Source organism: Neolamprologus multifasciatus, chromosome 12, assembly GCF_963576455.1.
Source record: "Neolamprologus multifasciatus chromosome 12, fNeoMul1.2, whole genome shotgun sequence".
NCBI lineage: Eukaryota > Metazoa > Chordata > Actinopteri > Cichliformes > Cichlidae > Neolamprologus > Neolamprologus multifasciatus.
Genome location: NC_140450.1, coordinates 3,724,964 through 3,751,769, shown reverse-complemented (window position 1 = coordinate 3,751,769; position 26,806 = coordinate 3,724,964). Strand labels below are relative to the sequence as shown.

Below are 26,806 nucleotides of genomic sequence, written 5' to 3'. Positions count from 1 at the left end.
TGTTCTAAATTTTGGCAGAAAATATACAATTTAATGTATTTATAATAATGCACATGTCTGTGTCTTTTTTAGGTGTCCTTTCATGAGAGTTTAAAAAAAATCTACTAGGATCTAATTGCCAGTTGATCATAAAACTCTGCTACTGGAGCAAGAAAGGAAACGATGCTTTCATAGAGGAAAGATTAGTTTGTGAAAGATGAAAAGAAGTTTGAGGGGAAGTTTAAATACTCGCATACTTCCAGTGCTTTTGAGTGCATGAGAACCTACAAGTACCCAGATGCTGTAACAGTCAAAAAAATCAAAAAATCTTGGCTATATAGAAGAAAGCAAGAGCCTATCAAACAACTATCAGCCACTAGGCATGATAATCATGATTAAACCTAATGATCATTAGATCTAGAGCAGTGGTTGTATTGAAAAGTGGGCCTGACAGCCCCCCCATCCCCCACCCTCAGCCCTCACTCCCCAAGACACCATCTTTTCAAGCATTGTTTACTAGAGAGAGTACATAATCCAACAAGCACATTTGTTTGAGCCATACACGGGGCCTTATTATCCCTTTACTGCAGCTTAGCAAGAAAACTGTGTCACATCCCAAAAAGGGAATTTCACACCATAAATAAATAAATAAACACATTTGACTTTTGCAGTTCTGCTGGACGACTACTGAATCCTGCCACGTTAAACTAAATGGGATGGCTGATGTGTTTTGGTCAAGTTTTTATTCGTCATGCACACGTCACAAATCAGAAAACCAGAAAAAGGAAGATTCGTCTGTCACAGGACAAACATTCAGACTGTGGTAAGCATCATTTTCAAGATGACAGATTATTATATCTAAGACATTTTTACACTCACCTATCGTTATTTTGATTTTATTTTCATAGACACACATAGTAAGAAAAGCATAGCTGTTATCAGTTACATTAAGGAGGTTCCCTTGACAAAAAAACAGAAAGTAAGAAGACTTTGAAGCTGATGCATCCAGATTGATCCTTTTATGATTTACCCATGCTTTTCTTTCTGTGATGGGTCAAAATGCCTATTTTGTAAGTAAGAAAAACATAAAAAGACATTTAATTGTTTACAGATTAAGGCTTGACATCATGTTTATCCTCAGAATGACAGCTAGTGTATCAAGCAAAAGGCAGTGATCTCTGCAGAAGCTGTTCACTTGTGTCATTTCAGGTCCAGGAGCTGTGATCTTCTAACAAACTTCTTTCACTGACCTTGAACCAGTAAGATAAAGCCCGACGAAAATAAATATGCAGTTCTGTACAGAATCACGTAATCGTGCATCTTTGTGTTACTGGTTATAGGGCATGTTTTTATTTGGGGATTTCAGTGTTTGGGCACTTTTCCTGGTGCAAAAACAGCCATCTGAAGTAGCAAAAGTCAAACTTGGGTGGAAGAGAGGGAGAAATGTTATACATAAATATGTTACTCATATATTCTTCCTTATATTATTTATTTGTTTGTTTGTTTGTTGCATTAATCCACACCACAAACAGATAATTGCATTGTCTCTCCCGCCACTGTACACTGCTCAGAATACATTAGTCAGCTTGACGCTTGTTCACCAAATGTGTGGACGCATCAGATGAAAAGGTGGACTGAGGCCTATAAATACGGCTGCCTGAGTGTCCGGTGAGCCAGTGTTAAAACCCTGCTGTACCACCTGAGGATCTCAGCCCGAACCTCTCTGAAATCACTCCTGCGAGCGGTGTTTCATTGTTGCCGTCCGGTGTTTCTTTTATGGAAAGAAGCGCCCACAGCGAAATGTTTTGTCCTCGTCGCTTCAAGTACGAATTAATCGCGTCCACGCTCTATTAACATGTCGTTTCCCTGTGCGTAAAATGCCGCGCTTAGCGCGTCCTGGCGCGGACGATTGCTTGGAAAATGTGCGGTGTCTGTCGCGTTTCCATCACGCCCCGCTGCTGTGGGTCGGTGCTGAGCAGGAGTGGCATCTCGGCGACAAAATCTGGATGAAAGAGCGTCCTTTAGAGCTCAGGCATGCATCGAGAAGTGAGATCATTGGCGTTATAAATATCCCCGTGCCAGCAGAACCACTCCAGCTACTGCAGCCGGGGTAATGCCTAGGAGCGCTGCATGCAGTGCGTGCGCACGGTTTGTGGTGCTCAGATCTCAGGAGCGAGACCAAAATGCTAGAAGTGGCCTCGCGGGTGTCTCCTTTTTGAAAGAATGAATGTTCCTCTTTACCTTCTGACCTTCGCTCACTTGATTTGCACCGCTGCGGGAGCTCAGCACGTCTCTTTGGAGCGCCAACTTCTGGAGGAGGGGATCCGTTCGGGACGCAGGACTTGCAGACTCTACTGTAGGGTTGGCATCGGCTTCCATCTCCAGATTCATCCCGACGGTAGAGTCAGCGGCAGCCATGAGCCCAACCAGCTGAGTAAGTCATGCAGCCCGGCCTCACTGTGCACGAAGCAGCCTAACTACTAATTTATGAAGGTCTGAGGCGTGGATGAATCCGGTGCGTCCCGCTGAGAATGCGCACTTGGATCCTGTGTTTGTTCCAATTGATCCCCGTTCTGTCTGCAGCGATGTCTATTTTGACTGCCATCCCTGCAAGTTTGAACAATGATTTACACATAAAGACGGTAAGGAGCGCGCTGCTAAACTTAGGCTGTCCGAGCCTGTGACATATCTGAGCAGGCATCTGTTTGACGAGCCTTGTTTGTGTCTCTCCGGGGATGTTGGCAGGTAGACTATTTGTAGAAGTAACAGGTGCAACAGGATGTATTGGACTGCGACTCAGCAGGACTGACATAATCGCAGCAACGCGACAATATGCACAAAAAACAGATTTCCTTTAAAACGTTTATTGTTTGTTGTACCTGCAAAGTTAATGATTTGAGCTGCAGACTAGCGCGCAAATAAAGTATTAAAGTGAAACTGATTTTTAGATGATTTAAGAGAAATGAGACACAAACAAACGCTGATGTTTGCAGTGCAGATATTCGACTTAAGCTCATCCTGCACGCTGGATTGTTTAGGGCTGAAATTCTGAAATATTAATGATCATAAATGACAAAGATCAAACAAACAAGTTGATATTTGTTGTTGCTGATAAATGCATAACAGAATTCAGGAATCACAGAGTAATATAGTTAAATGTATAGGTTGGGTATGACTCTTACAGCTGCCTGTGTGTTTCTGAAGGGACGAACTAAAAAAAGATTTGGAAAATTGAATTATGACTTGAAATGTCTGAGGTGTAACCATTTCCTCCTGTTTTAAATTCATTTACACCTCTAAAAGGAGATGACTAACATCACAGTTTCACTAAATAATCTGACTTTTAGAGCATGCCTGGCACTTTGAAAGCTATCCGTTCACACTAAAAACTCCTTCACACTCCAGTGGATGTTGACCATGAACACTAGTTTCTAAGTGACAGCACAAAGTAATGTGCAATTTGACTGTAAACATTTATCTAAATAAAAACCATTAAGGGAAAATGAACTGTTAAATTTAGCTGTTTCAAAATGCAAAAAGTCCCACCTCTCTGTTTATGAAGTCCTGTGTCAGCTAGGCCACAAAACGAAAGCCATAAATCAGATTTTCAGCTTTTACTGCACCATCAGATCCTTCATCGCTCATCCGTTGACGAAACAGCAAAAGCTCACCGTGAAAGTGCACTTGTGCCTCCATTTCATGGTCCCCTTTAGAAGAGTTGTCAGGTTACATGGATTTCAGCCATGTGGTTTTGAAGCCTGCATGACAGGGCAGCAGACTAGCAGGAGACTGGGCGTCTTGGATTTGTAATTTGAAGATTCTTTTACCATCACACAGCATCAGATTCAACTCTTAGATTTAACTCAAATGCTCACATTCGAGTTTGGGTGCGAGACCTTTCTGCTTCAGGACAGCGGTTCTTTATTTATTGATTGATTTCTGTGTGGGTCCAACGGTATGTGTGCATTTTTGGGGAGTTAGTTTCACAGTTCATTATATTTAATCTTTTGTTTGATGCAGTGGTTCAGGGACTTCCTCTGGCATTGATTGCTTCAGAAGCAGAAAAGGATTTATGCCCCACACCCCACAATTTACAGTTTTCTTAAAGTTTTTTTTATCATAAAAAGAATCTGATTGAAATTTTAGTGACATAAAGATCAGCACAGTAGTGCTGTTTATATTTCCCTCATAAATCATATTAAGTTTAGGTTTTCTCTATACTTTTCGTATGGCATTCAGTCAGTACTCTCCCCTGCAGTAGTCTCTGAGCCTGTGTGTTGTTCCTCTAATTGAAAAAAAGTGTATTTATCCAAGTTTATTTATGGCTCAAATACTCACAGAAGCCATCAGCACAGGTACGGTTTAGTTCAACATGCTATCACTTAATCCTGTAAGACCCAATCCATCAAAAAATAGCCAGAAAATTCAGATTTTTTTGGAACTGAGATGTTTATCAACCCTTATAACAAAATCCACTTTTTTCGCTATATCATGCAGTATGATATATTTTTATTATATATGTTTTGTATCACATTTGTATCAATTGAGTGTTTTTGGCAACTTTTTGTTAACAACAATGTTAATTTTAGACAAAAAAAAAGAGTTTTGTCCATAACATTTTGAAATTATGGCGAGCACTGATCATGTCTGATCATGTCTCAGAAACTTATTTATCAAATATGATACCAAGGGTATTATAGGATCAACAATATCAAGCTTTTTGATGCATGCTCAATCATCCAGGAAAGTAAATCTCCAAAAAGTTGATTCTGTTCATCTGGACGTAGCGTTTTGTGGGAGAAACGTTTCGTCACTCATCCATGGCTATTGATCAGTGGTTGTTGATCAATGGTCATGAGAATTTGCATAATTAAGATTTAGTAACTGACCTCCCAGCCCATTGTTCCTTCAGTGGGCTGGTTTCAGTCATTATGCAAATGTACTGTTTATAAGATTTGGGGAAACCTGCAGTCAGCTGAGACTGAAGAAGTCACTTGGATGAGTGACGAAACGTTTCTCCCACAAAACGCTACGAACAGATGAACAGAATCAACTTTTTGGAGAATATCAAGCTTTGTTAGCAAGATATACTAATTTACTAATCATAACAAAAGGAATAACTTTGTGGATGGTCTGTTTATGTAGTTAGCTAGCTGCACTACAAATCACTGACAATCCTCCAAACGTGGTCCAGTTCAGTGGCGTGTCCAGTTAGGCACGTGCATTTGTTCAGAAAATTTCACATGGTATATTTGATGTAAATAACAAACACTTTGCACATCTCCATAGCAACACTTTAGTGGTACACTTTTACGTTTGCATAAAATGTTTTCATTAATAATAAAATGGTTTTGGTTATTATTTTTGTATGAAGCAACTTTGGTGTTTGGTCCTTCAGTGTTCAGCCATTAAACATGCCATGAACACTGAAGGAGGCGATGGTGGCGATAGGTTTGTGGGTCTTCTGTGGCCCCGAAATATTTTATGCACTAGTATCCCTCAGTTTGGTTCTTACTCATGACAACTGATTCCTCCAAAACAGCCCATAAAAATCTTTGAACAGGATAACAGCGCTGACATGACAGCAGAGTAGATCATGTCAAAGTCTGTTATTCGGAGTGAGGACGAGCAGCAAGAGACAGAAAATCACACGAAGAGTAAAAATACATCCTGTCACCAGTCAATCATCAGATCATGTTGTTTGTCCTCTTAGGTGTCCTGGAGCTCTTTGCGGTTTCTCAGGGGGTCATCGGTATCAAAGGGGTCTACAGTAACAGATTCCTGGCCATGAATAAAAGAGGACGGCTGCACGCAACTGTAAGTATCTCACTCAGTTCCTACACTATTAAATTCACTCAGCACATACAGTGTGTGGATACTTGAAGGGGCACAAAGCAAGTGCTGACTGGAATGTTGTTGCCCAATTAAGCAGCTTTTAATATGATTAATTAGTTATGTGCAGTTTGGATTTATAAAGGTCAGGGCCTTTTGCTAAAGTTTACACTGTCATATATACTTATATATTGTATGTTCATCATATTATTATTGCTAGCAAGCTGCCTTTTTCCATATCAGGCAGACAGTGATCAACATTATTATCCAGCTGCAGACCTGTAATTACAATGTGTATTTGTCCACAAACTATTAAAGTGGATTACACAGAACACTAGCAGGGATATGGTGAGTGTGGAATCCAAGTGAAATCTGGTAACTTGCAGTGATGACATGTGAAATAACAGTTGGTACTACAAAAACTGTAACTAATAAGTTTTTGTAGAATTAAGTTTGCCACTCAGATCATGGCAGATAGCTGCCCTTCACTGAGCCTGGTTCTGCCGGTGGTTTCTTGCTGTTAAAAGGGATTTTTTCCTTCCCACGTTCGCCAAGCCCTTGCTCATAGAGGGTCGTCAGATTGTTGGATTTTTTGTGTATTATTGTAGGGTCTTTACCTTATAATATATATAGAGCATTGACATGACTGTTGGTGCTATCCAGTCGTTAAGTGATGACGTGACGAATCCTACTTCCGGGCCTAAGGTAGTCTGCGTTTAATATGGCTTTTGTGTTGTTAACATGTTTAATGTTTGGTATTTTCTTCTATTTAATCTCAAAAAGCTCCTAAAACAGTCAGTGATCACTGTTGACCTCCCTCGGCTTTTATTACCGCTAATCCTTTATTTAAGCTCAGTTTTTAAAACCTTAGGATGTAACTACAGCCCAGCCCATGCAGCAGTATATGAATGACTAACCTCGTATTGTGGATCGATTAACTCAGTTGTTCTCCTGGCTGAAGTTTGGTCCTTTTACAGCATCCTGCCATGCGATTACATTTGTTCCTGACCACCGAGAACACTCACGTTAACTTTTATCGAGTGGAAAAAAGTTAGCTTGTTTATATTATGCTAACATAGCTGTGTCGCTAGCGGTCATGTAGCACATCATTATATACCAGCTAGCCAAACTTCAGTAACCCTACAAACGTCACCGCTGTTTAGTTTTCTGTCTTCATTTATGTTGGAAGTGATAACAGAGCTGTACGTTTTAATTTGTTTCCAAAACCCCGCAGTCAGGAGCTAGCGAGCTAACTTCCTGCTAACTTCTAACTCTGTTAAATGTCATAAATTCCGTCATAATTTAAATTTATTAAAGATGAAAGACTTTAGACGGTTTTTAACTCTCAGTAATGCCATGGTGATCGTTTGATATATGGACCTGCAGCGGAGTTTAGGCCTAGTGACGTCAGACTTAACGACCGGATACTACCAAAGTCTTTGTAAGCTACCTAAATGAAAAAAATGAGGACATGATGTGGATACAGACAATAAAACATGAAACGCTAACACAAGAAAGAAGTGGGAAATTTGGCTTCTGACATTTGGTATGCAAATGAGCATAAAAGCATTTGGTAATGATCTGTATTAAACTTGTAAATCTTGACAGAGTATATGATCGATTATTCAGAAAGCACCATTATTCTTTGTGAGTGCACTAGCTAACTTTAGCAGCTTGCTAACACATAGCTAACTATAGCAGCTTGCTAACACATAGTTAACTATAGCAGCTTGCTAACACATAGCTAGCTTTAGCTTTCTAAGAACAAACTCCATACGGAGACAAATACCTGCTACTTGTAATTATGCTCAAGTGTCAGTCACTCACCTTGTTTGGTTAGTGAATATGCCACTCAGTAGCATATAGTGTAGTGCACTGGTGACTGCTGCTGCTAGAAATGGGTCTGTCAAGAAGTGTAAAGCTGGATGAAAGTGGCAAATTTCTTATAAAAACATACCTGCAAAGACTTAAAAACTTTAAGTATTGTCTTTGTTGACCACTCGTCGTGCTCTGAGACTTCCTGCAAACATATAAACTCAGCACCAGAATTTGTTAATGGTTATTTTCTGCTGATATGATGCTCGTTTGGACTCGTGGTGCATTTATTCAGTAGAATATTTTCTGTTTGTTTTATTTATTAGCTTGTGCAGCTTTATATCTGTGCTGCAAAACAAAAATCCCTAAATCTGACATCAGCATGTCATGGCACACTGCTGTAATCTGTGGGCACAGTTTTGAAGATTTTCAAATTCCCCCAAACACACAGTAAGCCCAAATCTACCCACAGCAGCTTGGCCTCGCCGCCGTGAGCAGGCCGGACAGCCAACAACCAGCCGCACTGACGAGTCATCAGCGGGAGTCTTGGCACGCACAGACATAGAAGCAGCTCCCGATTAGCATGTGCTAATGTGAAGAGCAGATTAATTCCAGTCTGGGACGTCTGATAGTATAAAGAGGAGTGAGCCATGAACTGAAAATCAATATGCTGAGTAAACAATCAGCTGGACAAGCAACAATCGGAGAACCGGAGCATCTGTGAGCTGCGGCGGTGCTCACGCTGAGCGATTTATGGCCCCTCAGCTCCCGGCATTGTTTCATGAAACCATGTCAGTGGGAAGCGATGCAGCGTTTTCCCTCAAAGTGGATTCTCAGCCACAGCTTGTTATTAAAATTATACACATGTGACTGTGTGCTATTCACCAGCAGAGATTTGTTAACCAGCTTATATTAGCCCCGAAATAAACTTTTTCGAGGTCTCAGTTCTTCACAAACAAGATTTCATTGTAAACTACATCAGCTGGATATTAGGAGAAAACAATGTGACATAGCGCTGTTGGGTATTGCCTCAAACTAAAGACAATTATTTTTGTTCTTCTGGAAGTCTAGAGTACACAATCACCAAGGCTGTGGAACCACCACAACTGCGTTTGGCTGACTCTGTGGAATCCTTTAAAAAGCAGTTAAAAACTTTTTTGTTTAAACAGGCCTTCTTTTAATCAATACTTTTGAATTGTTTTGAATTTGCATTGTTTATATTGTCTATTTTATTACTTAATGTTTTCTTTATTTTAACCTTTGTGTACAGTGCCTTGCGACTGCCTGTCTACGAAAAGCGCTTAATAAATAAACCTTACCTTTCAATCATCACTGGATCAGGGATTTTCTGCTTGGTACCACAACTCCATGCCATGAACTGCATGGCTTATACTATACAGAAGTCACCGACACTGTAATCCTAATCTGTTGGTGGTTTTGTGTGTTTTTTTTAGTTTATATGGACCAAGCATCACACCTTAATGTTTCCAAGGATTATTTATTGGCCCCTACAAAAGTGTTCTTGATATACCGTCTCTGATTTTGAGGCCTCGAGATAAGTGTTTTCACCGTCACTTGACAAGTGAAGTCAAATATGCCACAGATGGTCCTCAATTCTGAGCAAAAGCTGCATTTTGGAGAGTGTTTGACCCAATGAACTCATTAGGAAAAAGTGTTTACAGAGGTCAAATCAGAAATCCTTTATCCCATAGACGAGTACGGGAGCAGAAATCTTCCTGCAGCCGTAGGTATTGCAATCTGGTGGCCTTAACATAGAATTCTGGTTTAATGCACTTTGCACTGGCTTCTTTTCCACTCTGGAAAAACTCATGTTTTATAACCTCATAGATCACGAGTGTGACCACAAAACCTTTTACACTACACTAGGTACACTGTCATTGGCTAACGATGTAGTTCTGCCTATTTTAGCCTCATTTTGGGCGATCGTGGCTCAAGAGTTGGGCGTTCGTCTTGTAATCGGAAGGTTGCCGGTTCGAGCCCAGGCTCCGACAGTCTCGGTCGTTGTGTCCTTGGGCAAGACACTTCACCCGTTGCCTACTGGTGGTGGTCAGAGGGCCCGGTGGCGCCAGTGTCCGGCAGCCTCGCTTCTGTCAGTGCGCCCCAGGGTGGCTGTGGCTACAATGTAGCTACCATCACCAGTGTGTGTGAATGGGTGGATGATTGTGTAAAGTGCTTTGGGGTCCTTAGGACCAAGTAAAGCGCTATACAAATACAGACCATTTACCATTTTTAACTCCAATGAGGACCATGAGTCATACTGATAAATTTGATGTATTCGTTATGACTTGAAAGTAGTGACTGACCTTATGAACTCCCCAGGAAAGCTTTTATTCAGACTATAGAGCAAGGAAGCCATAGACATCTATACAAATGAGAGTCGCCTCCTGCTGGTTAGTTGAAGGAATGCATGTTTAAGCCGCTTCAACATTGGCCTCACTTTCTATATATAGCATATTATTATCTGTAAAATAACTCTGAAACTTTCAGTGACATCTGTCTTGATAGTTGGAGTTCAGATTTTTTCTTGCCACATTTCAACACTTTGCCGCCTCTGCAGGATGATCTCAGGCTTTTACGCTTATATTCTTGTGCACATTGCAGCTTATATAGCTGATATTTTCTTTCTTTGTAGTAGAGCTTCGCTCGTTAGATGCCTCGCACTCTGATAGTCTTGTTGCTTCCTGCAGTTGGAGTGTATTTTTGCCTCCAGAGCGGCTCTGCCTTCAGAGGAATATTTGTACAGTTAAACTCCAATCTGTGACTACAGCTGCACTGTGCTATTTAACTGCCTTGATGGTTTGGTGGATGTAAAACCTCGGGGGCCTCAGGCTCAGGCCTCGCGGCAGGGTGTCAGGTAACGTGCTGAACTGTATCTGTTGCATCGTCTGTCATATTTACTGTTTAGATGTTTTCACAGTGGCAGTTTATTCGCTGAATAATGGGCGAGGAGACAGATGCACATTGCTCTGCGTGACCTACTCAGCAGGCTATCGCAAACATAATCTTCTGAAAGGTGAAAGGGTCGCCAGCATTTGTTAAACAAACAGTGAGTGAGGGGTTATAGATAAAAGAGAGAGTGATACACACATGCATAGCTAAAAGCAAGTCTGTGTAGTGGCAGAAAATACCACTAAGCGCTTTAATTTGTCACAAATGAAATAATTAATTAAAGAAAGGCTCAGTCTGCACTTCATAATGTGAAGTAGAGTCCTTCAGCAGACACTTATCATCACTGAGGCACAAAATGATACCAGGTGTTAAGGCCCTTGATGACATCTCTGCCTGCCATCAGATCAGATAACCTGACTAACACAACAGCAGGATCGTGTGTGTGAGTCAGAGGGAAACAGAAGCATTACAAATATGTCAGGATTTGTCTTTTTTTTTCTTGTTTCCTAACAAACAGAACAGGGAAGCTATTAAGTAACTAAATAACTGATCGTTTAAATGAAAACACTCGTGCATTATATCCTTTGTTACAATAAAAAGTAGTCTAATGTATTACTTTGTAACAACTGGTCTCCTTTTATGCAAATGATTGTATAAATGGAACTGTATGATGTACAGTCAAGTTATATACCAGGTTCAGAGAAGAAAGGTGAGTTAAGTTACAACTTCATGTTGTTGGTTGAGTATTTCTGAAAGTGCTGAATAGAGCAGGGCGATATGACCAAAAATATTTATCACGATATACATTTGAAAATTTGCGATAACGATATAACTGACGATATAATTGACACTAGACAAAATGCTTTACAACTCCACAACTTTATTAGTGCAAAAAACCCCATCAATGTATTTTCACTTAAACAAGCAGCTGTTTTTTATGTGCATTAAAGTTATATAAACATTTAACAGTGCAAACAGTTTAACCAAAAGGCATTTCCAGTGGAAATTGGCCGACACATCCTCAGCATAACCATGTATAATATCCACAAAACTTAAAAAGAGGTTATACACACAAAATACGGTAATATTATGTTGAAGCACAGTACGTATCACTCCGCGAGGCTCCGCCTACGATAGCTGTAATGCTCCAACAATCCATCAAGCGGTGCGGCTTCGTAGCTTAGCAAAGTCGTACTAAAACATCTGACAGATTTTCGAGCGCCGTGTACATAAAATTGTTTCAAGGTCAGTAAACACAACCAGAATTCATACATAAGGCACACGGGATTATAAGGGGCTCTGTCGATTTTCAGAAAAATCAAAGGATTGATTTTAAGTGTGCCGTATTTTCCAAACAACACGGTAATAACGACGGCCCGCTAGCATGCGCTACCAAAAATAGTGCTTTGTTGTGTATCTGACGGACGAAAGCCAAACCAGTTCCACACCACTGAAGTTGCAGCATTTTTACAAACCAATTCTGGTTTCATTTAACGATCCGCTTTCGCTCTTCTCATTCTGCGTCGCCGCCATGTGCGTATGAAAACAAAGGCACTGCGCATGCGCGTTTTACCCATATTCTATCGCGATATTTCATTTTCCTATCGTTGCCCAACATTATTACCGTGAGTATCCCACACAAACATGTCTACAGCCCAAAGTCGATTATCTAAAAAAAGAGAAAATGATTCATGCCACAGATCAGAGGAGAATAGAAAGACTTCCAAGTGATAGGTAGCTCAGATAACCACTTGTTAAAAAAGAAAGCCTACCAAAGAACATCTGTGAATGCACAGCACACTGAACTCTGAGCGAGACGGGCTACAGCACCAGAAGACCACGCTGCTTGGCCTGACGAGTCTCAGTTTCTGCTGTGACATTTGGAATGTAACATGACGGCATGGATCCGTCCTGCCTTATATCAACAGCTCAGGCTGCTTGTGGTGATGTAATGGTATGGTGGATTTTTTTCTTGGGACACTTGGTATCAAATGAACATGTTCAAAGGCCGCAGCCTACATTAATATTGTTCCCGAGCACGTCCATCCTTTCTGACAGCAGTGTACTCATCTTCGGACGCCTGCTTCCAACAGGATCATTCGCCATGCCACAAAGTTCAATTCAACACAAACTAGTTTCTTGACCATGACAATGTTATATATGTATATATGTATATGTATATATATATATATGTATATATACATATATATATATGTGTATATATATATATATATATATATATATGTATATATACATATATATATATGTGTATATATATATATATATATATATATATACATATATATATATACGTATATATATATATATATATATATATATATATATATATATGTGTATATATATATGTATATATATCAAGGATCATGGGAACGGACCCTTTAAAAGACTGTAACCTATCCTGCAGGGTAAGAGCCAGGTTAAACAGCTGTACAAGCATTATGATTTTTACAATGAGATCTCTGGAATCTGGCTGCAGCTATTAAATCCTATGAAACGCAGCGCGGGCCAAATCTTCTTCTTGGTATGCATGCTTATGTGTGTATACGTGCCTGCATGTGTGTGTGTGTGTGTGTGAGAGTACATTCATACACGCTCCAGTGGATTTGTTTCCAACGTCTAATTCCCCGACTGGTTCCAGAGAGGGTAAGTTGCTCAAATGTAGCATTTCATTTCAGTTCTCCCACAGCTGTGACTCTGAGTTCTATACTTTTTTAAAAATCGTCCTTTAAAAACAGCAACTAAAAGAAACAGTCGGTCACTTTGAATAACTTAAAGGTTTGCGCTGTTCTGCTGCGGCCGCAGCGCACTCTCCTGTGACTGGCATGTTTACCGAACGCTGTAATGGCATCATTTTCTGCTATGCTGCACTCTTCAGCAAAGCAGAACAGTTTGTTTTATTTCAGAATGGCAGGAGGTTATACAAGGAAGTCATGCTGCAGCAAGAAAGCCGGCATCCCTGGGTACATGTCAAAGTTTCCCACCCGAGATATATTTAGGCACAAAACGGGAACATTTAATGAATATGCAAAGAAAAGCGTCTGGACTTCTTTAAGTTGCTTGAAGACGTTTCACCTTCATCCGAGAAGCTTCTTCAGTTCTAAGGTCAAATGGTGGAGAGTCCCAGATATAAACCTAGTGGGAGTATCCCCCCACAGAGGGACAAAAGGACCCCCTGATGAACCTCTAATTTTGACCTTAGAACTGAAGAAGCTTCTCGGATGAGAGGTGAAACGTCTTCAAGCAACTTAAAGAAGTCCAGACGCTTTTCTTTGCAAGCTCCTTTGACTACGATGACCTGGATGACTGAGAACCTTCACAGACATTTAATGAATATCTGCATCTCCGTGCATGACACGTGTGCAGAATGCAGTGCTGCAGTGTTACAGTTTTACATCTCTTTCTAATATTTTGGTAGATAAAGTCTGATCAAACCTGCGACCCAAATAATACAATTTTAATGCAGTCCAACTGTGTGCGTCAGGTCCATCTGGAAAACTTTAAGCTTTATGGTTCTTCTCGGATAACCAAACTATCGCAGGCATGTTAAGCAGTGTTTGGGAATAATATTTGGATCATTTAGATTATTAGTAATAATTCATTAAGGATTTTACTAGGATATTATCTGCACTATTCATACACGAGTAGTCTGATTTAAACCTGCCCCATTCCTCATCCTCTGTTTGAGAACCTGGGTGGGATGAAAACTTTTGTTTCAACAGGAGGAAAAATCCATCTTATCCAACACAGTTTAGAAAAACACAATAACTCTGATGATTAAATTGTAAGAAGAAGGATGATCATAAAAACACCGGTCCATGTCTTCGTTCTGAAGTTCTTCCTGAATAAGTTCAATAGCAGATGCTTTCTGAGTTTTGTGGCTTTGCTGCTGTCAGTGAAGGTGTGACTGTGATAATGAAATCATGTAGATCAGCGGTCTCCAACCTTTTTTGCGCCACGGACCGGTTTATGCCCGACAATATTTTCACGGACCGGCCTTTAAGGTGTCACGGATAAATAGAACCAAATAAAACTAGTACCGGTACCGAAAAAAAGAAGATTTATTCATAACACACGTGAAAAGACCCAGGAGTTAACGATAAAAACGATAACAAAATGACGCTGAAAACCGATAAAAACCCTGAAAACTATACATTTCACACCTGAGCCTCAACTCTCGCGGCCCGGTACCAAACGACTCACGGACCGGTACCGGTCCGAGGCCCGGGGGTTGGGGACCGCTGATGTAGATGACTTATTAAACCCAGCACCAAGGAGTATCTGATGCTTCTGCACATCTGTTGCAATAATTGCAGCACAAGCATGACCCAGCTGTCTCATTAGAAATGTAAATTCATGCTATTTTTATAGTGTGTGCAGGTCCAGGTTCAGTTCAGGTTTCTGTAGGTGGACCTGAAGGTAGAGTTTGGTAGGTGAACAGTAAATCCTCACGTGTGCATTTCCGCTTTTGCAGGAAAAGGACAAAAATCTCACAGCAAAGGAAATTTGTCACAGAAAGCACAGAAGCTTTTCACAGTAGTTGTGTGCATGTGTTGATGTGAAAGTGAGATCTTCTTGCAAAAAATGAAATAAAATAATTATGCTAAAAGATTTATTAATGACTTTTTCTGCGTCAGCTCACAAGGTAAACAAGTTTAGGTTACATTACATGTTTGGATATGCACAGATCAAGGATCACGTGTGTGAAAATAACTTGGGACTGTTTGCAAATACAGCAAGGTTCAATTATTCAGAATTATTAAAGAACAAAATACAAGAAAATGACACGGAATAATACTTGTTAACACCCTGTATTTCCTTTCTTTCGTAGGAACGGTTCACGGATGACTGTAAGTTCAGGGAACGTTTCCAGGAGAACAGCTACAACACTTATGCCTCAGTAATCCACAGGAACCACAGGACAGGTCGCGAGTGGTTTGTGGCCCTTAATAAGAGGGGGAAAGCTAAAATGGGCTCCAGCCCCCGGGTCAAATCCCAACATGTCTCTACCCACTTCTTGCCCAGGGTCAGCCAGCACGATAAGGGCGAGCAAGGCTTCACCATCACAGACAGTCGCAAAGAGAGGAGGAAAACCCCACTCCCACCACCTCCAAAGCCACCCGCGGCAAAGGCAAACATCCAAGCGGGAACCACACCGAGGCATACGCAAGTCAAGTACTGGCCCAAGTACAGGTTTGGATAGGTTTATAGAAATTGGACAAATGGACGTACCCCATAAACTGACAATGGTTATTTATCACATTCAAAGCATTCCAGGTATCTACGAACTGTGTGAAAAACCTCAAAGGGCTGACAGGTACAACTGCTGAGCTTTTCTTTTTCAAGCTATGACAATAGCTGGATGCTGTGTTTGAGTTAACGATCCGTGTACATACCGATGAAGCTGAAATCCACAACATTAGAAATATTCTTGATGAGGAGTATTTGACAGAGAGTCTTCCAGTTTGTTCTGCTGTCTTGCTAGAATAAGAAGGATGCTCTTAATCTTGCAATAATGACACTACCCTCCCTACTCCTACTCCTTTTCTTGTTTGGCTAAACAAAAACGATTTTGTTCAGGACCACTGGTGGATAGATTATTTCTGTCTGCAGTAATGTATTTTTGGTCACGTGCTTCTGTTCTAGACTGCCCCACCCATCCACGTGTCCAGGTGGAAAGCATAAGGCAATGTTGCCCGCCTCCTCATCTTTCTATGTTCATATATGGAAAGCTAGAAGTAAGGGAGGACAGTACCAAGAACCCTCCACGCAGAACAGCGATGACAACTGATCTGAGATTCACTGAGTCAGATGTGACGTGAAAGGAAAAGCTGCGAACTGATCTGCCAGTATCGCAGCTCGACAACATGCTACGATTGATTATGACTCGAGTGAGGACTACATAGTTTGTTTTGTTTTGTCCAATGATAAATAAAATGATGATCAAATGAAGCTGGCGAAACACCATTGTGACTTTTCAGTCATACATTCTTTGTATGGGGCCTTTTTATTCTTCTAATAAAACATGTCATTTCAGAGGAAAATCATTTAAAATTTGCAATTATTTTATGAAATTATGTTGCGTCCAATTTCATTAGGCCAAAAAACGTATCTCTGAAAATGTAACGTTTTATATTATGTCTAAAATTAGCAGGGAGGTGACACGTCTAATTCATGAATGTGACAAAAATATAAAGCAGATAATGGATTTCAGCTTTAAACACTAAAAAATAATGAGGTCATGAATATTTTCTTGTTGGTTAAATCACACATGCTGTGATCACTTTTTGATGTAATCTGTATTTTCAAGCCACTTTTTGAGATATATGCAGTGTTGGGGAGTAACGGAATACATGTACCGCCGTTACGTATTTAAAATACAAAATATGAGTAACTGTATTCCGTTACAGTTACCGTTTAAAAAGGTGGTATTTAGAATACAGTTACTTTGTTGAAATAAATGGATTACACGGCGGTACTTCCCCGTTTCATATTGTGGCGGGTCAGGACTGTTTGGGTTTTGTTTGACAGCTACGTTCTGTTGTTCCAGGCGGCAGCGTTACGGTTGCCATGGTTACAGGGTGACGCTCTCTCTCTGCGTGTTTCCTGGGTGAGAGAGCGCCTGTTGTTGTTGTGCTAAGCTAATAGGCAGAATGCTACCGAATGGACTGCCATACCCGTTATGTGTCTGTGAGTGAGGGAGGGAGAAAAAGGAAAAGTACGAGGAAAAGGAAAAAACGGGAGCTGGAAGCATGTAAATATAATAATAACCACTGCAGCCAAGAAGAGAGCCTGACGAGCCCAGTTGTAAGTAAGCTATTAAGACTCGACTGTACACCGTGTTCGTGTTTTCCTCAACAATAAGTTCTGTTGGAGCAGCCTTTCAACGCCTCTCTCTGTCTCTGCTAGCAAAGTTGACCCAGACAACAAAGTAAAGCTAGTTTTCGGCTACGAGCCGACACAGAACCCACCGTATTAGCCAGAGGTCCCTTTACTACGGTTCGGAGCCGCGGACCTTCAGTAACAGTAATAAATCACAGCAATAGTACATTCATGTAGTTGTAAACAGCATGATAATATATTAAGTAATCCAAAGTATTCAGAATACGTTACTCTCATTGAGTAATGTAACGGAATACGTTACAGAATACTTTTTGGGGCATGTATTCTGTATTCTGTAATGGAATACATTTTAAAAGTAACCTTCCCAACACTGGATATAACAATGTCTCTCACTCAAAGTGATTCAGCCTGAACAACTTTTTAGGAACACCCGATTTGTGATAATGAGCAAGAAAACGTGGACTGTCTCTCTGGAGGCTCCTCCTTTTTCTTGGACAGCTGTGAGGGATCATGGAGAAAACTGTCCATCAAAACTATCATTTTAGCAACCGGCTGTCCCCCCAAAAAATCCAGAGTCACGACCTCCCAGCATTCCACCCAGGAGGAGCGCACACCGCCGTCACCACAGGGATAAAGATGCCAAGGAAGAGCCGCCGCTTGTGTAGAGGAAGGTTCAAGCTGTAGGTGTATCAGATGGCAATGACCTCATAGGAGCATCGGGACATCTCAGGGGAAAAAAGAAAAGCTTGGTGGCGAGGAACGCAGAATGTCTCAGAGTTTGGTTTATAAATCAAATATTGTCTTTGATGTAACTGTTTGACTTATTGGAGACTGCTGCACATTTTATAAAACACGTGTTTGAAATCAGTGTCATGAATTTACTCCACTGGCAAAAAAATGCATATTAATCTATGACGAAACTACTAGTGAGTGCAAACGTTTTAAACGCGTGTCAGAACACTCTATATTTACTTTGCACTTTTTGTAGGGACACATAAGATTGTTTCATCTTACGTCATGAAGCCACCCTGTCTCACAGAAAAAAGAAATATTTCTATTTGTTTGCGTACATGGAGGTTTTTGGTTTACAAAACTTCAAACTAACGTATATCAATTGTAGGAAAGTTTTATGCCTACAGTAATGTATGTTTAATGTGTGAGACACCTCGTAGGCAACCAAGAAAACCACGCTTTTAAAACAGCGGCAGCAGTTTTACTATAACCCAAACCATGAAGTAGTTTTATTTCATACGCCAAACCAAAGAAATCGCATTCAACACTCCTGCCACCAAACGGAGACTTTTTTAGCTGTTACACCTAAAAAAAACCCTACATTTACCCAGATATGAGTTAAGGTTGATAAATAAACAAACTGTATTTAAGTAGGTGAGAAAACAGGATGAAATTTGTGTCCATAAACAGAATTCTATATATTATTTTAGGCACTGCTGTGAGTCTCTTGGCTGTATCTTCAAAACATGATCAGGTCAGTGTCAAACTCACACTTACACCCATCAGAGCTGTATAATAATTTAAACGTGCTGTATTATATTGTTGTAATCGTAAGCATTACCACATCCGTCCTCAGTTTTACCAATTACAATTGAACACACATTGTTGGTGAACATGGCAACAGAATATGAACACGATCATAGAGGAGAAGTAAAAAATATGTAGCTTCATATGTTAAAGTTATTACACCGGTTATTACAGTGGAATAAAGCCATTGTAGCCAAGTGTTAGCCAGTGTTTCTGTTGTATTCAGCTGTACAACTGATATTTCTTATGAAAAGCATGTAGCACATGAATGAAGCATTTTCTGTGTGTCTTGTTACAATCCTCTGTGTTGCCACTGCGTTGTGTGATCGCATCCCAGAGCAATATTTTTTCTACCAGATTGTTTTTTCATAAAAATGTATGTACGACAATTTTTTTTATGTAATAATACCATTAAAGATATATATCAACATGTATATGTTTTTTAATTGCATTAAGTGAGAAAATGCAGAAAGTGGTTAAACATGCTGATTTGAAAGTTCAGAGAGAAGGCTCTATCTAATTTGTGTGTTAAAGTTAGGTATCTGTGGTAAAATATGGGAGTGTAGTATATTTCACTTAAGTCCTAATGAGGTCACCAATCTGTCACTGCAAAAGTCTGTGGCTGACTAATGAAAGACAGGTGTGTGTGTGCGCTGACAGGTCTGTGCTGGCTGACGTTCTCCAAATCCTCTGAGGTCATGACAGATTTTACTTTAGTCTAAAACAGGCCCGAGCGCTGATTACTTACCAACAATCTTCCTGTCCTTTCAGATATGAACACCAGTGGGATCCCTCCTCCCACTCTAATGATCCAACATTTGACCTCGTTCACATTTTGTGCCACTCTATCACCAAAAGAGAATTTTTCTCAAATCTTGCTGTCTTCTGTGAAGAGGTATGAGGCCAAAGGTCAGGCACAGTGCTAACGTCTAAAGATCATGATGCTGTCCATGCTGTATAACATGGTTATTGTGAATTTTATTTCAACTCTTTAATCAAAATCTGAAAATGCCCGTTGTGTTCTGGCCAGCATCTACAGTTACAGCTTTGTGGGTAAAGTAACAAAACACATTTATTTCAAAATTAAGATTCACATCAAACTATTAAGATACATTTTGGGCAATCTGTACAAAGCAAGCTATATTATTTGTGAGCTGCTGCCCTTAAAAACCATCCATCCATCCATGCTCTGCATTTGGAGCTGTAACTCACTCCACTCTTTTCCACCTGAGAACCATGGCCTCAGACTTGGAGCTACTATTTCTCATCCCAGCTGGTTCAGACTTCGCTGCAAACTGCCCCTGTACAAGTTAGAGGCAGTCATTTAATAAAACCAGCAGAATTATCTCATCTGCATGTAGCGGAGATTCTGAGACCACCAAACCCAACACCTTCCACCTGTCATGGTCCTGGGTCGTGCGACCCAGTGTTTTGAGTTTTAGTCTATTTTGATGTTTATTGTTTTAGGTTCATTAAGTTATTCTAGCTCATTTGTAATTATATTACCCTTGTGTTAAGTCTCACTTGCCCTTCATGTGTTTATGTCTGTGTGTCTTATGTTGCCAAGTTCATGTTGTCGTTTCTGTCATCTCCCCCTGTACTCAGTCTCCCTGGTTCGTGCGTCTACCTGTCATGCGTCATGTCTGCGTGGTTATGTTTAGTTCATGTCAAGTCTAATCTCCATGTTTCCTGTTTTACTTTGAAAGTCTGTATTCAATGTCAGTGTGTTTAGTTTCACTTCTCCTGTCCTGTCTTTAGGTTCATGTGTGTCAGCTGTGCTCCCATGTGTGGCCACTTCCCCTGATCATCCCTCATGTGTATTTAGTCTCTTGCTGTGTCCCATTTCAGGGTCTGCACGCTTGAAGTACGCATTTTAAGTGTGATTACGTCACCGCCACGCGACGACGGCTGTCCCAATCGAAGTGTACTTCAAACGCATACTCCAAATGCGCCGTCGATTTCCCCAAATATCAAGCGTGGTCCGGTGCACGCTTCGTGGTCCCATATATCCCACAATTCATAGCGCGGTGGTGGGTGTGGATAATTTTGCCGCAAAATACAGCAGAAGGGAGCGGCCAAGAGTGAACTGTCAAAAGTAAGTACTGAACATGACGTCACTTATTTATGCACGAATGTTTAATAACGAAGAACATTAAAACATTGCTGTTGGCCACATGTCGGCAAAGTTGTGTGACATTAGTGATGTTTGTACTTACAGCGCTAACTTGGTTTTAAAGCATATATATATATATATATATATATATATATATATATCTCTGACAATAATATAATATTGCCCATGTTATATTTACATTACCACAGTGAGATGATTTTAGTCTCATGAACAACATTAACTAATTGTTATTTACTAACTAATCTTAAATGACTGTTCAGTACAGAAATGAAGCCCAACAATCATGTTTTACAGTCCTGTGGTTTCAGCCTCAGATACTCAACTAATCAAAGTGATGTCATGACAAAAATGAACGAACAACAAAACATTTTTCTCCTTCATTTCTGTCAAACAAAGCTGTATGTAACGTTTCTCGCGGTTAGTATCATGGTTGCTAGGCAACCTGAACAGCGCAATGAAGGGCTAGACCGTCCCATTTCACAAGCCTCTCACTTCCGCACTTCTCGTACTTATAGTACGCACCGTACGTAGTACGCGTAGTGCGCGTACTTCAAGCGTGCAGACCCTAAATTGGGACACAGCTTCTGTGTTTCGTGCAGTCTGTGTCGTGTCGTCTGTGTTCTCACCTCCATGTTTTCACGGTCAGTCTTTACCGTGATCATCATCGTCTCTGAGTCTTCTTAGTTTGTCACAGTATTAGTTTTCCCAGTTTAGTTATAGTCTAGTTTAGTCACGCTATCCCTGCTGTGTTTGTACACTTTGTCTTCAGCCATAATAAAGGCTCACTTTCTGTTAAGTTCACTCCCGTCTACTCACTTGTGTACACACCTGGGTCCATCACGCACACCACCACACGGCCTGTCTCCGCAGATCGTGACACCACCACCTCTATCCAGAAAAAGGTTCAACGAAATCAGTGACAATCCGTTTGACTTATAGCTGGAAATGCAAACTAATCTCTCACTACGACTATTCACAGTCACCAAGCAGCCCAACTGCCCAATACCCAATACACATGAGCTGCAGCCCCCACAGGACACCCCAGATGCAGGCAAATGCCTTCTCCAAGCTCAAGGCAGGATTTATGTAGAACTTGGAGTATCAACATGGGTGAGTTATAAAAAGAATCCCAAATACAGTTGTTATGAAGATGGAAACTATTTATAGAGGCCCCAAAAGGTTGATTCTGTACACTTTGGTTGCCATGATTCAAATTATGGTTTAAATGTGAGTTTAAACCATAATTTGTGAATGAATGAATCCATGACATCAGGAACTGAAACTTGTTTTTGAGCAAAAAAAGGTTCTACTAAGTATTTCTTTGATGCTTCTAAAATAAAGTACTTGGTGAGTGTATTTTATCAAGCTCACCAAAGTGTAGAAAAAATAACTGTACATCACAGAATAAGAACAGCAGAAGTTTCACATTTATTATTTAAAATAGTGTTAATAATTAAATAGGGTTTATTTCTAAGTCAGAAAACACTCTATGACCTCAGAAATGAGAAGCAGCTTGCGTGACAAAGCCAATCTTGAAGGTTGTTAAAGCTCTCCTCCTTTGCTCACTAACCCACTGTGCCTCTGCTGCCTTTTGTCTTATTTGTCTGTGTGCATACGTGCATATAGGTCACATATATATATATATATATATATATATATATATATATATATATATATATATATATATGTTACAGGGCTGCTGTAGGAGAGACCATTCATAAGAACATTTTTGATCGTTACTTCACTTTCCATGGACGTCACTGCAGAGCTATTAAAATTCACGCTGGATGGCAAAATTAAACAAAATGATAATAAAAATGATAATAATAGCCAAGAGTCACAGTATTTCTGCACGTGAAGCTGAGAAAATACCCACTGAAGGTTTTCGTCTCGATTTTATAGTCAGAAAAGGTGCCAAATTGTGTAGATTTTCCAGGATTTAGGGACTGACATCCCGAGACAGGATAATTTGTCGTGTCAGACACTATTCTAGTTTTATGCGTCAACTGAGCTCACATAAGTTTAAAATAGAAATACGGTGTTACTGTGGACCTGCAGGAGCTTCTCTGATGGGATGTAGATATAGATGGGATATTATCGCAGGTCACAGGTCACAATATGATCAAAAACAAAGCTATGCATTTCATCTTAGGCAGGATGTATCATAGATCTCATTTCTTTGTGTCTAGGCTGAAATAAAGCCACTGAAAACTCAACATTCGTAAAAAAAAAAATAATTAAAGAAAGACAGTAAGACACAGTCTGAAATAAGGCTACAGTAGAATGTAGTTACAAAAGCAACATCTTAAAGCTTCGCCACAGCCACAGTTAAACAAAGCTATACAGTTCACACTTCCAACACTTTTTTTTCTGCAGTGGGCGTTAAGATTTTCACCCAAGACCTGAGAAGAAGAATGAGACTCTTCCCAAACTGGTAGGCTATATTTTTCACAAGGAGCAGAAAAGATCTGTGACACAACAACAAAAAAAATCTGCAACAAACATTTAAGGAGCTCAGTTTACATTGCTACCTGCTCAGGGTTTCGGGGTTGTCTTTGGTTCCTCAGCTGCTGTTGACCGAGAGTAACAGCTTCTGCAGTAAAACTGTACAGTCCATGCTTATATACATACATCCAAATCTCTTTAACACGTACGCTATTACAACAAAAGCTTCTCACAGGGGAAATAAATACCCAGACAAAAAGTGAGCTGGCGACTGTCCAGAGTGTATCTTTGCACCTTTTGTCCAACTCAGCCAGGATAGGCTTGAGACTCCTTTTGAAACTAACTACATAAGAAAACAATGGATGGCTCTTTATTGTTGTTGCTTTGTTTGGCAAATGACACAACAGTCTACGCAGTTGACAGACTGCTGCAAGCTTCACTGCATGGTCTCAATTGAAAGTACATCCAAAAACTACTTGGGTATCTGGGTGGATAATGTGCTCTCTTCGAGTGTATTGTGGGCATCTATAGGAGGTCTAGGAAGTCTAGTTTAGGTTCATAAATGTTCCACACTATAAGATGATAGTTTGGACAAAAGCTGCTTCCTCTGCATTATCTGCCTACTCTATCATATTATATCCAATTAACTGTCCAGTGTGCACTTTAAAATCTGGTTTCCAGGCCCTTAGGTGACAGGTAAGCCTATATTTTTATTCCTTTTTATCTATGGAATATCCTATGATCCAATAAATCAGGAGATGCTGGTTTGCATCCTATGTGGACCATTTTTTAATTGTAATTTTTTGCCTTTTATTTTATTAATTCTTTTATTTTATATTATAACAATTAGAAAATATACACATATTTTATAGTTATATATAATAATATTTTATTTCTATAAATATTTTAGGTGTATTCAAATCAATCTGTGTAACACAATGCTCTTTATTTCTACCACTAAAATAAAAATATAAATGACTCGAACCCGCCTTCGTCACCTCACAGGTGAATTCTGTGCGTCATTCCAGCCGTTATATCGTTACAGGGCAGCTGCTTCTCCCGCCTGTTCACAGTTAAAATCATTACTTGTGTGTTTTGGTATTTTTTCTGAAGGAATTGTATTTTTCTTGGACGGTTCTTGTTATAAAAATGATCTCAAAGAATTCCGGTTTACATATTGGTTACACGTGATGTCGTCAACTTCCGCTTCCTGTCTGATGAGAACCGGTAAGGCGGTTGCCATAGCAGCGTTTTCCAATACTCACGAGCACACGCGCGCACAGAACATGGAGTACAGCAAATTCAGCCGTTTTTACGATTCTCTAACACAGTTTAAATGTTACGAGGATTATCTGGACTCAAAAGTCACGCCACTGGATCTGTTTTACTTTAAAGTGAGTGAAAAGTAAAACTTTTATAAGCACTTTTATCCTACTTACACCCCGCTATTTTGTGGTATTGCGCCTCAGAGCTGCACTGACTGAACTACAATTTCTTCATCAATCTACAGCAGTGAATTTTATTAAAAAATAACCATAGTCTCTCCAAAATTACCAGGACTCTTTCAATTCGCTATGTATAAAACCGTCTGAGCTGCCTTCATTAGCTTGCTAGCACATCACCTGCTTCTGGTACGTTAGCCTCTTGGTATGTTGCTCATTTAATGTCGCTCCGGTGTGCAAAGCAAGAAAATAAATTTTACACGCTTTATACAAATATTGGCCATTTTTAGCTACGTACTATCCCGACATTAAAAATATACTCTTAAAAATATGAAAATAACTTCATGGGTGTTTTACAAGGTGTTTACCTGTTTACCTGTGATCGACCAAACATAGTTGACAAAAACTTGTCTGGCTTGTGGCATATACTATACCTCAAGTGTTATTTTCATCGACAGTAAATATCGTTTTAAGTTAATATCTGTTTGTTACTGCTCCCTGTTATTTTTTTCTGCATTGGACTTAGTTCGCTTGTTTCATTAAAAGTAGATTTGACTTGTTGGTGTAATTTCAGTAGTTCAACGCTAGGTGGTAGTCATACCAAGGTTTAGAATAAAACCAGTAACTCACTCTTTATATTCAGTCTGTGGTTTAAACTCTGAATTTAACAAGCAGCTATCATCACTCCAGTCTGCTTGTTTCATGCGATAAAGTAGAGAAACAATTACTCGTATCACATGGCAGTCGTACCGTTTCAAAGCCACACAGACAGTACAACGGGCTGTATTACATTTTGTTGTTGTTATTGTTGTGTTGTGCTCGCTATAGACCACAGATTCTTTGCACAAGTAGCACTATTGCATATGAAATTATAATCCATCCATCCATTATCTTCCGCTAAGGTTAGGGTTAGTTATTTTCATATGTTTTTCAGGGATGGACGAAAGAGTCAGGAGAAGTAGCTTTCAGGCTGTATATTATCAAACATATGCCTTTAAAAGGCCCTAAATCGCATTTGTTCTTTCTTTCATGTTGGTCTCTTAAGTTTTTCGAGCCACGTATTCTGCTAAATAAGTTGAAAATGAACCTGCCCTTTAGAAATCAGCAGTCCTGCTTCCGTCCAGCAGATGGCGCCCATGCTAATGAGTTACGTGTCTGCTGCGGAATTGTTTGAACACCTGTGTCCACATTGAGAGAACAACGCCTATCTGACCTGATAATCAGCTGCAGTCAATCATTCAGATTCTTCCCTGTGTTGTGACACAGCACACTCAGCCCAGGTCATCTGGCATGTGTAGTTGTGTTGAAAAGGGCCAAATCTGGATAAATCCACTAGTTATGAACCCATTTATCACAGATCATGTTATTCCGGTCTTGTCTCTGAAATGCCGTGTATTACAAAGTGATTTCCACCTTAGCTGATTAGCGTAGATCCTGGTGTGTGCGCTCAAATCATCTGTTTGAGTGGATTTTCAGGCCAATTTTAGGACCAGCAAAGGTCTGAGACTCATTTCTGGTCAGCCACATCAAAGCTGAAGGAAAATATAACTTTTCCTCTTGGGTGCGGACACAGGCCCGGCTGCTGGGATTTTGGGTATGAGGACATGTGGCACAAGCTTTGATCTAACAAGCCACTGGGTTTGACGGCGAGATTTGGTTTTTAGATGATGACTTTATTGCTTTGCTTTAATGACAGCAGGTTTGCAAGTGACGATCGGAATAATGTAGCTAAAAATCCCTGCTGACATACATTAATGCTCACACTTGCAACAGAAATAGATCTGGAAATAGGAATGAAATCATCCTGAACCCATAAAACTAAAAATGTGGTGGTGTCGGAGAGCAGGTC

General features: G+C 40.1%; 2 protein-coding genes and 1 long non-coding RNA gene across 4 annotated transcripts in view; all 3 read left to right on the top strand.

Moving 5' to 3' along the window:
* Window positions 1–26,806, top strand: part of LOC146506184 (uncharacterized) — a 351,963-nt gene that overhangs the window by 37,890 nt on the left and 287,267 nt on the right. The window lies entirely within an intron of this gene.
* On the top strand, window positions 352–21,196 carry fgf5 (fibroblast growth factor 5). Its single transcript, XM_085180316.1, has 3 exons — window positions 352–2,413; window positions 5,693–5,796; window positions 15,386–21,196. The coding sequence occupies exons 1-3, from the start codon at window positions 2,203–2,205 to the stop codon at window positions 15,755–15,757; spliced, it is 687 nt and encodes a 228-aa protein (XP_085036442.1). The 5' UTR covers window positions 352–2,202; the 3' UTR covers window positions 15,758–21,196.
* Window positions 24,557–26,806, top strand: part of cfap299 (cilia and flagella associated protein 299) — an 87,584-nt gene continuing 85,334 nt past the window's right edge. Inside the window, exon 1 of one of the 2 annotated variants that reach the window (XM_085180314.1) lies at window positions 24,557–24,909. In XM_085180314.1, the coding sequence (XP_085036440.1) occupies window positions 24,706–24,909 (204 nt within the window). In that variant the 5' untranslated portion in view covers window positions 24,557–24,705. The remainder of the gene's footprint in view (window positions 24,910–26,806) is intronic. The other variant, XM_085180315.1, reaches the window with a different exon arrangement.

Excerpts from the sequence above, each read along its gene's own strand:
- fgf5 (XM_085180316.1), top strand. The coding sequence starts at position 2,203 with ATGAATGTTCCTCTTTACCTTCTGACCTTCGCTCACTTGATTTGCACC. Across the intron at positions 2,414-5,692 it reads CCATGAGCCCAACCAGCTGA|GTGTCCTGGAGCTCTTTGCG; the intron begins GTAAGTCATGCA and ends TTGTCCTCTTAG. Across the intron at positions 5,797-15,385 it reads GAGGACGGCTGCACGCAACT|GAACGGTTCACGGATGACTG; the intron begins GTAAGTATCTCA and ends TTTCTTTCGTAG.